General features: G+C 37.1%; 1 protein-coding gene across 4 annotated transcripts in view; it reads left to right on the top strand.

Annotated features, from left to right (window-relative positions):
* The window catches only part of SLC10A7 (solute carrier family 10 member 7), a 256,799-nt gene that overhangs the window by 71,143 nt on the left and 168,726 nt on the right, over nt 1–16,930 (top strand). For all 4 annotated transcript variants that reach the window (XM_032412948.1, XM_032412950.1, XM_032412949.1 and 1 more), the window contains exon 5: nt 7,614–7,652. In XM_032412948.1, the coding sequence (XP_032268839.1) occupies nt 7,614–7,652 (39 nt within the window). The remainder of the gene's footprint in view (nt 1–7,613; nt 7,653–16,930) is intronic.

Raw genomic sequence — 16,930 nt, 5'->3', positions numbered from 1 at the left:
GTCCTGTGCCCAGCCGTGATGCAGTCGGCTTTATGTTACTTTCTTGATTTTGTCAGTCAGGTTTTCTTTTTCTTTTTTTTTTTTTTTAAGATTTTATTTATTTATTTGACAGAGAGAGACACAGCGAGAGAGGGAACACAAGCAGGGGGAGTGGGAGAGGGAGAAGCAGGCTTCCCGCGGAGCAGGGAGCCCGACGTGGGACTCGATCCCAGGACCCTGGGATCATGACCTGAGCCGAAGGCAGACGCTTAACGCCTGAGCCACCCAGGCACCCCGTCAGTCAGGTTTTCTAGGTGCCCTTATGTCGGGGGGCAGTGCTTCCAGGGTTCTGCTCTGCTTGCCGCAGGTGGCTCAGCCCCAGGTGGCTCCTCTGCCGGCCGAAGCTGGGCTTGCTGCTTCTGGGGCACAGGGCCCGAGTCTGTTGTCCGGGAGTGTGCAGCACTGTCCCCCCCGCTTTCCCACCCTGGGTTTGCTGAGCTTCTCTGTGTCTAGTACCTGGCTTTTCTTGTTTTCTTTTAGCTCAACTTTACATTTAAAATGTTGTGTTGTTATTTTAATCTCTTTATGGAGTGGCGTGAATTTGAAGATGATGCACATGGAATGCCATCTTCTCCTCTCTCCTTTGACAGCGTCCCTGGCAGATCTCATGGTTTTCTGGTCACTTTTAGTTGCAAAAATAGTCATATATTTAATAATTAGGATTAACTTTTTGGTATTTAATTCAGGGCAGTCTAGCTTAAAACCCTAAATGCCCTTCTTTCCCAACTCAGGCCTAACCTGTGTTTTTAATTTCTTTTTAAAGGTTTATTTATTTTCGAGAGGGAGAGGTGGGGCGGGGAGGAGCAGAGGGAGAGGGAGAGAGAGAGAATCTTAAGCCGGCTCCACAACCAGTGCGGAGTCTGATGCGGTGTTCGATTCCATGACCCTGAGATCATGACCTGAGCCGAAACCAAGAGCCTGACACTCAACTGACTATGCCACCCAGGCTCCCCTAACCTGTATATTTAAAACACAGAACATTACACTTTTTTTTCTTAATGCATGTACACACATATGATGAAAATATAAAAATAGGATAGGCAGGACCAGTGGCGAAGAGGACATGGTCTGTTTCACTTTTTTTTTTTTTTTTTTTTTTAACCTTCTCACCCTCCCTACTTCCCTCCTCTTCAGAGTCAGGGTGAATATAACAAGTGCATTACAGGGTGGGAGACAGTCTTACCTTTTTGGTGCTGATGTAATCCAACCCTCAGTGCCCTGTGTCATGGCGAACACCCACAAGCTATATCTCTTTGCTGGACAGGTTAGGGGAGCAAATTGTTCAGAGTATGCTTCCAGTCCCTGCCCCAAGCATATTCCCCTCAGCCTCTTATTGCTGGGGACTCTTTGCCCTGGAATGCTGTTGTTTTGGTTCCTTCAAAAGGAATTAAGTATGATGGCAGTCCTCTGAGGCATGTACCTGGCCGATATGGAATTGACAGACCTCGCCGCATCACAGAACTGAAGTATACTTTGTCCAGTTGTTTAGTCGCTCTTTGTCCTGCCTCTGTGGTCTGTTCTAGGCGGCCTCCCCATCTTTGCTGTTTCTAGTCCTGAAGCAAGTGCCTGTTTCTGGTTCATTACATAGCCTTCTTCTCCCCCCACCCCAATTCTAGGGAATTTACCGTGATGTTTCTGAGAAGTCTCACACAGAGTGCGCTCTGCTCCTCTAGCAGTCTAGTGAGGGCTTTCTCCCCTCAGTAAACATCCAGCACAGGGCCGCAGTGCCATTCTTGCTTCCTTGCAATTTCTCCTATGCCCACTGTTGGTTCTTTTGTATCTATTGCCCCCATCCTCAACTGGAGAGGGGTCGTGGGCAGGTCAGCTTTCTCCTCTAAAGGAGGAGGAAAAGTCCAAAGACTTTCTACTCCTGGAAATTTCCTTTTATCAATCCTTTCTGGAATTTCTAGTCTTTTCCTATATAGCCTGCATGTGAAATGGTCCCTGGCCTAATTTTCATGTTTGTTTGTTTGTTTGTTTTTTTGTAAGTACTGTATGGCTATGTCTGGTATCTTACTTTAGGAATAGTGGGGTACTTGCCACATACTCTCCTCAGTTTGGAGCATTATTAGAAATTCTGAGATAACCATAAATGTCCCACTTCAACATTTGGGTAAACATTTCTGATTTTGTTGAGTGGGGAAGCAGGGTATGCAACAGTGGAAACTGGAAGTTTCATCAATTATCTTGCAATAGATCATTAACACCCAATGTGAACAATGGATTTTATTTCTTTATTTAGTGGGCTGATGATGATGGAAGGAAAAAGAAGGGTGTTGGACCAGCATTATGAAAATTTTAGATATAGTGTCATAAGAGGAGACTTAGGTAGGACTCAGCAGTGTTCATATATTTGAAGTGCAATCATTTCAAAAAAGGGCTACATATTTGTGTAACTCCAGAGCATGGAACATAGTCCGGGCACAGCTGTAACAAAAGATAAAGGTTTCAGGCTTACTGTCAGGTAGAACTTCATAACATTTAAAGGCATACGGCAATGGCAGAGCTTGCTTTTATGAGTTAGAGAAGGTTTTTTTTTTTTAATTTACCTTTTTGTTTCAAATAACTTCAAGTAGGTTATAAAGAAATTAATGTGTTCTTGAGCTTGCTCAGTTTTCCAAAATGATTTACTAAAGACATGCTGTACAACATATAAGGAAACATTAACAAAATACCGTATATTGGGTAAAATTGGGCAGATACTTAAAGCAATATATTATCTTAAAATGGGTAATATAAAGAAAGTCAATCTACTTAGTATTAGAAAAAACCCTCAATAATGAACTTTTTTCAATTAGCCTTGATCTAATTATACATCAAATGTGATTACACCGAGGTATATGCTTTACGGATGGGGTTCCTGAGTTAATAATGAAAACATTACTGTGCAGGGCATTTAGTTAGCATAAGTATTCATGCGTTTGTTGTTTGACTCAGCAATATTTATTGAGGTTCTACAAGCCAGCTGCTGTTCTAGGCACTGAGGACATGATCTTGTACAAGTTAGGCAACATTCTTGTCGTAATGGAGCATTATAGACAGAGAATGGGTAATTAAGTTGTTTCTAGCAAAAACGATAATAACAAACAAAATGCTACATTTAAAAATCAGTGGACTCTCTCAGGTATGGCTTCTAGAAGGCAAGAGAGAGGAAACATCCTGAGAAAGTCTGGTTGTATAACCTGAAGGGTCCCACCTTAGAGCAAATTGTCCTGGGTGGCTCATGTTTGATCTCAGTTAATTCTCTATAGCCATGCTTGTTTTATACAAAAATAATGGTGGATTTTGGGTTTATTTTCAAAACCAAATATTCACATGCTACAGAAACTCTTGAAAGATGCCCTCTGTTCATTCTGTAGCTTCTTATGCCCCCAGCATTATGATGTGTGCTCCAGCGGGTGCTCAACCTCCACCTCGTCAACCAACAAGAGAGATCATGAACATGCCAAGTAGAGATTGAAATCTTAATTTTATTTTAAAGTAAAATGTTTCTTATATTTGTAACACAAAGGGATTCAAAATGCAAACTATAAATGGCTCAACATCTCCCTGCCCAGATGACCTTTGTTGAAATCTAAAGAAGTAACATATTAAAAACAAAAGCCAAACAAAATGGAACAAAATGAAAAATAAAAATGACCCCCACACAATCCCTTTCAACAAATTTAACCATATTAGGGTTTTTTTTTGTGATCCCTTTCAGAAAAGTGGGTTTTTTTTTATACTTATCTGGGTCTATATACACGTGTATGTACCTCTTTGCACAATAGGAATGTGATATTGTGATATATAATAATAAATATATATTTGGTCTTTGTCCCAGTTTCTGGCACAGAGCTCCTAAAACCCTTGGAATTTCCTAAGTGAGGAAAGCTATAAAAATGGTCTTTTGTTATGTTAATTAGGCAACTTTCGGAAAGCCCCCTAGCTCACCTAAGGATGGGGCTGGTTACCAGGGGAACCAACCGGAGATTAAAGGGGTAGAATTTTTGGTCCAACTTCCATACCTCTGGGGAGGAGAAAGGGCTGGAGATAGAGTTCAGTCACCAATGGCCAATGATTTAATCAATCATAGCTGTTTAATGGAGCCTCTGTAAAACCCCAAAAGGACTGTTTGGGAGAGCTTCTGGGCTGGTGAACATGTGGAGCTGCTGAGAGTGTGTCACACTGGAGAGAGCCTGGGAAGCCTGGTGCCCTCTCTCCATACCTTGCCCTGGGCATCTCTTCCATCTGTTCCTGTAGAGCCTTTTCATAATAAAGTGGTAATCGAGTGAATAAAACTGGTTTCCTCAGTTCTGTGAGCTGCTCTAGCAAATTAATCAAACTCGAGAACAGGGTTGTGGGAACCTCTGAGTTATAGGCAGTCCATTGGAAGCACAGGTGATGACCACCTGGCCTTTGTGATTGACATCTGCAGTGGGAACAGTCTTGTGGGACTGAGCCCTTAAGCTGTGGGATCTGACACTAGTTTCAGGTAGACAGGGTCAGAATTGAGTTGAATTGTAGGACACCCAGCTGCCTGATAGTGTGGGAAAAAACATGGTAAAGGAATTACACACAGTTTCAAAACTTGCTTTTTCACTTTAAGCCAGCTTTCATATTGGTAAATGCAGATCATCCTCTTTTTACCGGCTTCAGAGTATTCCTTGGTAATTTTAGATTTTATTTAACTGACTCTATTGCTACATAGCAGTAGTAAATTTTAAAACATTATCTAAGCATATTTATGTAACTGAATGTAACTGTATCGTAATAGGGAGGCTACGGGAAGTAAAACAAGATATTGTGAAAGAGATGCTCCTATTGGGTTGCGACTGAAGTCTTCATCTGCCATTGCTGTTGCTTGCCTGTGGAACCAGGTGTCAGATCCAGCCTTCTGCCAATCCTTGGATTCTGCCAAACACATGGAATAACTTAGGAGGAGAGGAGACTTTGGACATTTCTGGGAATCTTATTTATTAAGGCAATTCAGTTAATAAACATGTAGGTGCTTAGGATGAGCTTCATCAGATTCCTCCTCAGAAGACTTTAATCTCTAGTGGGTCAAGGAGGCATGCAGATAGGTCATTTCAGTAGTGTGACAAGTGCCATGGCAGAGGTATGCTCAGGATGTTGGGCAGCAGGCGTGGGGACACTCAGTCCACTGAGAAGTGTAGATGTATGTGTGTGGGAGGATGTGTGATCGAAAGCTTCAAGGAAGGAGTTGCTAAGATGAGTAGGAATTGCCTAGGTAGAGGAAGGGAGAAAGGCATTCCAGGCCAGGGAAAAAAGAGGTAATCAACAGCACAATAAGTTTGAGGAATTGCAGGGAGTGTAGTATTGTCAGAATATAAAATTGGAGGCAAGAAATAAGATGGACAGAGACCTGTTCATGGAGGGCCTTGTATAACGTGCTGAGGAGGTGGAAATTCCTCCTTAAGTCTGAAGACATACATACTTTTTATGTATCAATTAAATACTCTCTAAATATTTATCATCACTCTTTGGACCTGTGGACAACATAATTCCCTTATATGCTGCAAAAGCAGAATTAAGTCAACTATTAGCTTAATTATTTGTTACTTTTGAGCCCAAGATCCTTGGTTCAGAGTCTGATACTCTTGAGAGTACCCAGAACCTTAATCAGCCATTTCACAAATGATTGCCAGAGCTCTGCTTGGGAGCACCGAGTGTAGGTGAGTGAGTTCACATTCATCAGCACTGGCAGAAGAACAACTAAGAAGTGGGCCGGCAGCATCCTCGGGTACCTGAGATAGCCTGTCCCTGTCATCACTATGGTTTTATAAAATGCCAGTCCACGTAAAATATGTTGCTTGTGTTTGGGTTAAAAAAGAGAACGGGGTAGAGTGGGAGAACGGTGATTTGATCTGATGAATAGTAGTTGACTTATTTTGCTTTGACTTCTGAGTCTTTTTATTTCTAACGATCCATGTTTTTTTTTAAATGCTAGCCCAAACCGTTAGTTCCCTTGAAAAAGGTTGGTGAAAGGCACTGGGAAGAAATACATTTGGAAGAGAGGAGCTCAAAGGCGAATACCTCATTCTTTTACTAAGAGGAGATCAATCCATTTTAAGCGCAAAATAGGGTTTAGAAATAAACAGTGTTTGTGGGGAAGGTGCATTTTTTTTTTTTTTTTTTTTTGGTAGGAAGGAAGGCAGTGTTTCCAGTTGATCTTACCACAATTCATCTAGTTATACAGTTTTACTTATTTTTCTCCACATACAAAACTTTTTCCTGAATCATCCGTAATGGAATTCCAGGAAGATGGGTTAAATATGTTGCTGTATTTTACAATTGTCATCTGTAATGTTTTATTTAGCTAAATCTTTCTTTTTTTTTTTCCCCACTACTCCCTGTACAACACAGAACACCATATGCCATTGTCCCTGTCAGGAAGCAAAGGTTTCCCTGGTCTGTGCTGTGCCTGTGTTTATGCCACAGAGGAGCTGTGGTCCAGTGCCATCTTTTATTGATAGGGCCAGCAAAGGAGAAATCTAATGAAATTATCAAAGCTTTGAATTAATTATGAACTTGAATAGGAGAGCTAAGCTCTCTGGAGCCAGGGATCTCATTACCCATGCACTCTCATTGCATCCTCTTCTGGAGCAGAAGGCATTTTCAGCTACAGCTCTTAGCCTGGCTTTGGACTTTATTCAAACTTGCTAAACTGACATCCTTTTCTTACTACAACGTGGCTGCTAATCTCCATGATGATTAATTTAATTCTGATCTGGATCTACAGGAAATGTCAATAGGTTTTCTCTACCCCTCCTTTTGCCTTTTATTATTATTTTTTTCTCTCTCCATTTTTTCCCCATCAAATTGGATGTTAACAAGTTTTTATCCTTTTTGGGTAATATGAGAAGCTTTCAGGATTCAGGTGTAGCTTCATGGAATATAGTGATTGATTTAAAGTTAAGAACTATATATTACATCTACTATGTATTCCCTGGATACTTAGGTAAGCACAAAGTCAAATATTTCTTCTTTGCATTTTGAACACCAAGTGGAAGTTTTTCTTGCTTGTTTCTACTTTAGAATTGTTGGTATAGCGGTAACTTCCATGGTCTTAGCAGCATTGTTCATATTCTAATGTGTGTTGCACGGGAACAACAGATCTCACTTTGTGGGTGTAGCTCATAAAGCTCCCTGATGCAGAGTACTTAATGTTTGCTTTACAATTCCGGTTTTTCTTTTAACGGTAAAAAGAAAAAAATTTTTCTGATGAATATAGCCACCTCTTTTTTAAGTCTCGTCACAAAATCAATAACAACAAGGTTTCGATTTACTATTGGTGATGATTCTTTGGTACTGTCATACAGGTTCAAAACATCTCATGGCAAGCCTTTTCTGCTTGCTTTTGAGACCCATTATTTATGAATTCCTAAGCTGCAGCTCATCTATCTTAGTAAAGTACAGGCCACTGGCGATTTTTGTAAGCAGTGACTAACTCAGCTTTATAGAGTCAATGTTTTAAGGTTTTGAATAGTGGGGGTTGGGAGAATGATAGTCTTTGCTTTTCCTTTTTCTATTTACTTTCAGTGAGTTTTTTCCCCCATTTATTTTCTTTATAGGCAGCTGCAATATTTAATTCAGCCTTTGGAAGTTTTTTGGTAAGTAAACATGGTTTAACTTGTCTATTATAACTTTGGTTGTGATGTTGTTTGTATGAAAGATTTAGTGAAAATTGGACTTCTTTTACCATTTAGTTAAGTATAAAAGTTCTTGAATCTTTTTATGTGCCATTAACCATACCCTGAAAAATTAGTTGATAAATAAAGGAAATGTTCTCTTACAATATAATTTGGAAGCTTGGGGTTTAATATTCCATTTAATGGATTCAAGGAATCAATTAAAACACTGTGTGTCTCCTTATAGAAGTTATGTCAATATATTGATCATTTAATGAGGTCTTTTAGATTATTATTATTTTGTATCATGGGACTGAGGATTTTGAAAAGGAAACATGACCCAGCTGGTCAGAAAGGGAATGCTAATTTACTTGTTGACATGTCATTTATTTTGTACATTTCACTGTCAAAGAAGCTACTGGCATGGATACTTCTGAGAAATCTGTGTGGAAAAAATTTAAAATGAGGAAATAATTGAGTGATTTGCAAGAAAATGCAATATTTTTTTGACATGTGAACTATAAATTGTATAAAGGTTAAAAAATAGTTCAGTGTTCATAAGTAGAGCCAATATAATTATAAGGATAATACTATTTTCGATAGTTTTTTAATAATGTAACAAAGACTTGGTTTGTGTTATGAAAGAATGAGAAAGAAACTGAGTTTTCTGTTAGTTGAGTATTTTTATTTATACCCTCCCTAAAACTTTGCCAAATTCCTGAAAATGAATTAGAATATTGTATTTTTAGGTACATAATTCATTGACAGGTATGAAGTACAGTGACAATTGAGAATAAAATCAGTGGGGTATAAAATAGTTTATGAATCTAGGCAAATATTAATTACTTCTGTTTAAAATGCTCTTTATGTCACTTATGATTGTATGTATTTGAATGCAGCCGAAGCTTTTAAATGTATTGTTACACTGCATTAATTCCATGTAGTGCTACACAGCTTTTAAGGTCCCAATGTTATAGACCTTTTAAATGATGTAGCTTCTACAAAATACATGCTTAGAGTATATCTTATTTTTAAAGAAGTAGTAATGTTATTCCCAATGCTGTATTATTATTGGGTTTTAGAAGAGAGCTAATAGTGTCTATTTAATGAAAATGAGCTCTTGAGCTACTTATTTTAAACTCAGTAATATTTTGTGAAATCGCTTTTTCATTTATCTAAATGTTATTTTCCATGTGTTGTCGCAATTGACAAAATAATATCTGTAAAATATGATCTTGCTGGAAGCCAGTTTTTTTAAAATATGGTTTGGAATCCTATACCTCTACTATCAAAACATGGTTTCTAAGCTAGATCTCCTACTCTTTAAAATGTCTACGGTTATTGAGAAAATAAGTTTGAGGCAATTGTCTCAGTAACTGAAGCAAAATGCACTGTCCCTTAGTTGGAGGATAAGCTCGCTAAGTATAGTTTGAATTTTGCACTGATTCTATGAACAGTGAACACATCAAAATATTTGTTCTCCCAGGCCCAATTCTTTGTAAGGTCCAGGGAAGTAAAACTTGTTCTAGGGACCCTTTAGGATTTTTATTATGCTCTTTCGCTTCTAAGAAGTTGTGCATTCTCACTCCTTAGTCTCCTGCTCTTTTTCCTCTTTTCATCTTTTTTTCTGACCTTAACTCAAGTATTAAAAAGTATTGATCTCCTACCACCCAGAGGTAGTTTTCTAATAGTGTGGAGGATGCAAGGAATCGAATGTGGGTCCCACTGTGTTGTGGAGACGACACACAGAATAAGAAATACAATGTAAAAGTTAACAAGTCACACAAAAGATGTTACTAGATGACGTGTGATTGTCAGATGGCACAGGTTGATAGGCACTCAATTCAAAAGTCAGACAGAAACAATTTCGCTGAGCTGGGCCTTGAAGTATGGTAGGACTTAGCTAGCAGAAGAGAGGGGAGGGGAACTGGCAGAGATGCAGAAGTGTCATTTTCCATTTTTCCTTCCTCTTCTGTTTCCTCCTTTTTCTGTCCCAAAGTTGGAAATTACTGGGAAGGGTTGAGAATGAAAATGATCATTGGAGATGTTTTGTTCCAGGCTTATAAGAAATAGTAATTCTCTTTCTCCCCCACCCCCACCCCCTTCATCATAGTTACAACAAACCTTAGATTATGGACTATGTATGAGTCTGGGCTAAACCAGTTAGAATTAGGTTCAGATTATTGAAGATAAAAAATAATAATTGTGGCATACACAGGATGAAGGTTTATTTTTCTGTATTCTAAAAACCTGGAAGGAGGCTACCATGTATGGTGGCTTCATGGTCTCATTGTGGACAGATATGCCTGTCTTTCTTCCATCCTCCACAGCATGTACTTTCCTTCCTCAAGCTTGCCTCAGTGTCCGAGACAGCTGCTGGAGCTCCAGCCAAAAAGATACCTGGACAGTAAAGTCTTTACTTTGGGAAAGCACAGAGGAGCTCTCCTAAAATCTAAGTTTGCTTTCTTTAAATAGCACTCCTGAAATTCCAACAGTATACTTGCAATAATATTGCAGAACTTACTCATACAATCATACTTAGCCAATGGAGAGGTTGGGACATGTGGCAATTTGCTAAGAGCTAAAAATTGGGTTTCTGTTACTAAGAAAGAAGAGAACGGATAGTAAAAGACAGCTAGCACTTTCTGCCTATGGGCAGTGTAGAGCAATTGCCAAGAGTTCAAAAAAAGATTAATCTCAGTTGAATGATATGAGAAGGCTTTAGGGAGAAGTTGGTGTTTGAACTGGGCTTGGGAAAAGGACTTATTTTAGAGGAAGGAAATTCCAAATTATAACCTTCATGCTTTATTTTGTTATTATTTTTAAAAATTTTTTCACTTAATATACTTTTTAAAAAAAATTTATTTTTTATTTTAATTCCAGTGTAGTTAACATAGAATGTTATATTATTTTCAGGCATACAATATAGTGACTTAGAACTTCCATACATCACCCGGTGCTCATCACAAGTGCCCTCCTTAATCCCCATCACCTATTTCACCCATCCTCCACCCACCTCCCCTCTGGTAACCAGCGGTTTGTTCTCTGTAGTTAGGAGTCTGTTTCTTGGTTTGTCTCTTTCTCTCTCTCTCTCTTTGTCCCTTTGCTCGATTGTTTTGTTTCTTCAATTCCACAGATGACTGAAATCATATGGTATTTGTCTTTCTCTGACAGACTTATTTCACTGAGCATAATATTCTCTAGCTCCAGCCATGTCATTGCAAATGGCAAGATTTCATTCTTTTTTATGGCTGAATAGTATTCCATTGTACATATATACCACCTCTTCTTTATCCATTCATCTATCAGTGGACACTTGGGCTGCTTCCATAATTTGGCTATTATAAATAATGCTACTATAAACATAGGGATGCATGTATCCCTCTGAATTAGTATTTTTGTGTTCTTTGGGTAAATACCCAGTAGTGTGATTACTGAAGTGTAGGGTAGTTCTATTTTTAACTTTTTGAGGAACCTCCATACTGTTTTCCAGAGTAGCTGTACCAGTTTTAATTCTCACCAGTAGTGCAAGAGGGTTCCTTTTTGTCCACATCCTCACCAATACTTGTTGTTTCTTATTTTGTTATTCTTAAAGGGTGGTACTTGTTAGAGCATTTTTGGAATTTTCTTTATGAATGGAAAATATTCACTTATTCTTAAAATTTAGGATTAGGGGTAGTAGTATGGTTTCTGGAATCGGACTGGCTTGATTTAAATCCTTACCTGACTGAATTACTAGTCTAATCATATGACCTTCCCTGTATATAAAGTGGAGTAGATAGTACCTAAACTATCCATTGTTGTGGTGAGAATTAAATGGGATAATCTGTATAAAATACTTGTGATCTAAGTTTTGTCCAAGCTTTGCCATGAATTTTTTTGTGTGGCCATGGACATACATAAAATGAAGAATTGGTTATCTCTGACTAATGATTATTCTCTGGTTATAAGTGACCATTTCTTTTGTATTTACATAATGGAATTTGAGAAGGGTATTTACTTTAGATTACATTAAAACTTTGAATGAAAGCCTTTATTAAAGAATTTTTGAAGAAAGAACTCTGAGGGCATTTTTGTTGATTTTTAGACATCTGGGTATACCAAATAAAATACTGTACATATTTATAGCTTGTTTAATAATGTCCCAGGTCTAATTAAAACACAGTGTTTTTAAGAACTAAATGTTACAGAGAACTGTGTTGTTGTTTTTTTTAAATGTAGCTAGGCTGGTAATAACCAATGATAGATGAATTCAATTTACATAAATTTCAGACCAAGAGAATATTTTAAAATCATGCCACAGAGGATTGCTTTAAGTTGAGAAGTTAATGTCATTATCTCCTCCTCTCTTTTAAATTGTTCTGTTTACAATAATTGTGGAGCATAATAAGTGTTTTAAGATTTCCCACTTGATGAGATTTTAATAGAATTTGATAGTCACCACTCTGAATAACTAAAATGTTATCAAAATTTATATATATTTTCTTTTTTTTTTTTAAGATTTTATTTATTCATTTGAGACACAGATACAGAGAGAGAGAGCATGAGCAGGGAGAGAGGCAGAGGGAGAGGGAGAAGCAGGCTCCCCGCTGAGCCAGGAGCCCGATGTGGGGCTTGATCCCAAGACCCTGGGATCATGACCTGAGCCGAAGGTAGACGCTTAACCATCTGAGCCACCCAGGCGCCTATATATATATTTTCTATGTAAAACCAGGCATTTCAAGTTCAACCATCTCTTGTGTTCCTTCCTCACCAAAAGAAAGATTAAAAAAAAATAGATATTGGCAACTTTTAAAAAAATTCCAATTGAAAAATCCTCTCTTCAGTGTAAAAAGATTTAACTGTGTTGAAAAAAACTTTGATCACAAGTTTTGTTACACTTTTGGCATTTTGGTTTGGAGGCTAAATTCAGTGTTTCCATGTCTTCAAGAATTACAGGTTTAAGTTTAAAAGGAAAAGGTAGAACTTTTTCTTTTTAGACTCCTCAGCCTATTTAATTATATTTGGTAACTCTTGAGGGAGTTTGGTAACACCTCAGGGGTAATTCCTGAGGAAACCCTGGTGAGTGACAAAGTTGATCGTGCCAAATTGAGCTTCTAATAACTGTGTCACACAACATTGTAGCAATTCATAAGTGTACGGATTTCTGAAACATTACCAAAGAGTTACAAGCAAAGTGAAATCATCTTTGTGAATGCATAACACCAAGTCTAAGAAAGATCTGTAAGAGTTACTGTTTACTTTCTAAATCTCTTCATTTAAAGTTATCGAGAAATGGGTTTGTTTTACGTAATTCTTTTAAAATAGCCATTTTAAAGCTATTCTAAAATGAATAAGGATGAAAAGGAACTCCTTGCCTTAAGCTGAAGAACTAGCCAGAACATATTTTTCTTCCCTTATCCCATTGTTGTTCTGTCTTCCCTCTTTGCTTTAGCTGGTCTGCCATTACTACCCAGCTTTATAGTGAGATTTGAATAGTTACTGATACTGTTACAGTTGCTGAAAGAAAAGAAATTTCAAACACAAATGTTATGTTTTAATAACTTAGGATGTATGTTTACCACCCTGTTTTATTCTTCATTTCTTGTACAAAAATGTACTCAGTTTCGGTTAGCATGGTCAGAGAGGAAGCACATTTACTTTGTTATCCATGGATTGCTGTGCAACACTGCTTTTTAAAAATTAGAGTAAGAATCTCAAACAGATTAATGAAGAGGGTTAGGGGTTGTAACCAGAGAAGACTCAATTGTTATATTAGTTTTATTTTCACCTTAATCTAAGATGTCAATTTTTAATTTTGTTTATGTTTATGGAATACTCATTTTGTGTAAAACTATGCTGATTTTTTTTTCTGAGTTTGCTAAAAATCTAACCAGCCCAAATTATTCAGTTGAGATCTTGGTTTTCCCCCAAAAGTTTATGACTTGTTTATAAAACAGGTTTTTATTTTCATTGAGCTTACATGCCAAAAAACAAAACCAACAAAACTGAGTTTTTAAGCAGTTTTCAGTACAACCTTATAGGATGTTATTTCAAGTTCATCCATTTACTGCTAAGGACTCGATAAAACCAGTATTTAAAATAACCTCTTTTAGGCTTTAAAATACCTCATGAACTATGTGCAGACAATGGGAAACTGGTTTCTCTCTTTATAAAATGGAACCCATCATCATGCTATATATTTCATTGAATCACCTTTTTGGGCAAATGAATATCAGAAAAGCTGGATTGCTGAGAACAAACAAAATGCAGTTGGTTCAGTTAGCAGTATGGCACAAAATAGAAAAATAGGATATAAATTAACACATATATACTCAGAGTCCATTAGATTCTAAGTACTTATCTATGAAGCAAATACACAAAACATAAATACATGAAAAAAGTAACAATCAAAGATTTAAGAAAGAGGGAAGATAAGAACTGCCTTCAAGGCAATGTATTCCAAATTTTAGGCACCTTTATGACTTTTGCCATCTTGACATATTATTTGTATTATTAAGTTAAAACTCCCTTTTTTGTTAAAGATTTTATTTTTTTAAAGTAATCTCTACACCCAAGTAGGGCTTGAACCTACAACCCCGAGATCAAGAGTCACATGCCCCACCCACTGAGCCAGACTGGCACCTCTGAAACTCACTTGTATAATTTAACTTTATTTTAAAGCATAACTTGACATCAACACATAAGCAATCTTGTCATGAATAGAAGGTAACTGAAATGAAATCAAATGGAAAAAAGCTATTATTAACTTATAGCTAAAGTCTGCTGCCTACACAAGGCTCTTAGTCCGAAGCCTGCCCTCATTTTGATAAAAAGTAAAATTAGCACTGGTACCAAACCAAGAACAATCCTGTGATCTAAAAGATTGAAAAGAGAGCAAGTTTTATCACTATTCTCTGCTTATGTGTCCTTTAAGCCATCTTGCTTTGACTTTCACTTTGGGCAGCACTGTTCTCTCAGGTCATTCCTCAATCATTTCATCACAGAGGTGAATTAAAACCATCTGGGGAGGTCAAATGAAGAAAACCCCAGAATCAGGGACTCTAGCAACCTGAACATGTTATTGTTTCTTTCCTCAGAGTTATTTTCCCACGTAACATTTGTCCAGAAAAGCAGTATGCATGTGTGCCAAACATGTTTGTAGAGGTAAAAATATGCTGTAATGCTCGAGGTAGGAAAACCCTTTGATAGCTACATTTGGGTTTGTTTCTAAAACAGACTCTTGTTTGAAGTGCAGTCATTGTGACTAAAAATGGTCTTTTTACTTAATAAAAATGTATAGAATCCTTACCTACTCCATTTTAGCTATGTCTGTGTCATCTGACAGGACTTGTGTAGCAAGTAAATACATTAGTCACGGTGACCATTTTTCTTGCAAATTTGTGGCATAGATTTAATTATAGGAATGACCAGCAACTTACAAATCTAATTTTGGTGGAGGCTGAGGCAACTTTTTTTTTTTATTTTAATAATGATGGATTTTTTTTAAAGCAATGATTTCATTACTATTTAAAGAAATCTACTGGTGTAGAACTAGCCAATTGACTGAAGTTATTTTATTACCCTTTAACAAATGCCATGTACTTTCATTTCTAGTTTTATTAATTTTTAAAATATCATCATTCTGGAAAATACTTGCTCCTATACACATTTAGATAAAAATAAATATAAATGGAGGGGGGCTAGGATACTTGTAAAGAGTCTCCCACAAAACGTGATCCGAGCGGTTGGTTAAAATGACTAAATTTCCTTAATTCAAATCCAGCCTATTGTAGAACTGCTTAGTTTATGGCCTTTAGTAGGAGATACCCACTTACAAGTCATTGACAATAATGTGGTAGATAGTTCTCATTTCTCTACACTAAAAGTTTACCATGATTAATCTATTTATTAAGCTAATAATTGGGAAATCTGGGGATAATAATGTGGTGAGCCAAACAAGGTTTCTGTCTTCATCTGCCTTACAGATTCTCAAGGTGAGAATACCAAATCCCATGACAGGCAGGGGAGAGGAGGTAATAATTTTTCATTGACTCAGACCCCACTGCTATTCCAAAGTAAATTTGGACATATGGAGAGAAGCAGGAAGGCATCTGAGCTTGCATAAATTGTATTAATTTTTGGATTCTACCAGCCAAAAAGAATCTTTTATTTAATTACTGGTCTTTATGATAAAGCAATGCTAGACATCTAAATTCCATTGAGGACTCAGGTTTTTGAGTAAACATTTAGCACTTCTCAATAACAATAGTCTGTGTTATTGGAAATGGCAGACTGTAGTTTGAAATAAAAAAAAATTAGTTTTTTTAGCTCTAATTCACTTCACGTCACTGTTTGACCTTATATCCATTTTATTTAATGAAACATTTGTGGACTTCCTACTATGTGTTAAGCTCTGGGCAAGGTTCTAGAACTCAAAAGAAGAAGAAGAAAGGAATATATGATTCTTGGCATCAAGGAGTGTAAAAATTTCTGGACTTAAATGGTGTTTTGGGGACACTTGGGTGGCTCAGCCAGTTAAGTGTCTGCCTTTGGCTCAGGTCATAATCTCAGGGTCCTGGGATGGAGTCCTGCATCCAGCTCCTTGCTCAACTCAGCAGGGAGTCTGCTTCTCTCTCTGCCTGCCACTCCCCTTGCTTGTGCGTTCTCTCCCTCTCTCTCTCTCTCTCTCACAAATGAATAAATAAAATCTTTAAAAAATAAATAAAAATAAATGGTGTTTTTCACTGTATGATTCCCCAAACTGATTCCTTAGTCACCAACTGATGATTTGGACCCACAAAGTTTGAGGACCACTTATTTTAATGTAGAACTTCAAGTAAAGTAGTAGATCATCATCTCTAGTTATCACAAAACAAACAAACCATTCCATTTTTATTACAACTTTAAGGAAAACTGGGTTTTAAGTTTGTGTGTCTGCCAACTTAGCTGTTTTTAAAGAAGTTTGTCAGAGACCAGATTAGTTTCTAAGTATATCAAAAGCTGACTTACAAAAGTATCTTACCAAATATAACTTATTCTGTGGGAACATTGTGTTAAAAATTAACTTTTTAAAAACTATTATGGTAGTATATGTTTATTATAGAACTTTTGAAAAATAGAGATAGAATCATCTAGATAAAGCTACTATTAGCATTTTGGTGTATGTCCTATGTATTTTGTACATGTAGTTAACAAAAGTGACATTGCATTGTATAGATGATTTTATTTTCTGCTTTCCCCTTTAACAACATATATAAACATTTCCTCATATTCTGATT

This window comes from Phoca vitulina, unplaced genomic scaffold (genome assembly GCF_004348235.1).
Source record: "Phoca vitulina isolate PV1807 unplaced genomic scaffold, GSC_HSeal_1.0 scaffold14, whole genome shotgun sequence".
Taxonomy (NCBI): domain Eukaryota; kingdom Metazoa; phylum Chordata; class Mammalia; order Carnivora; family Phocidae; genus Phoca; species Phoca vitulina.
The sequence above is the reverse complement of the archived record's forward strand: the minus strand, read 5'-3'. Positions and strand labels throughout refer to the sequence as shown.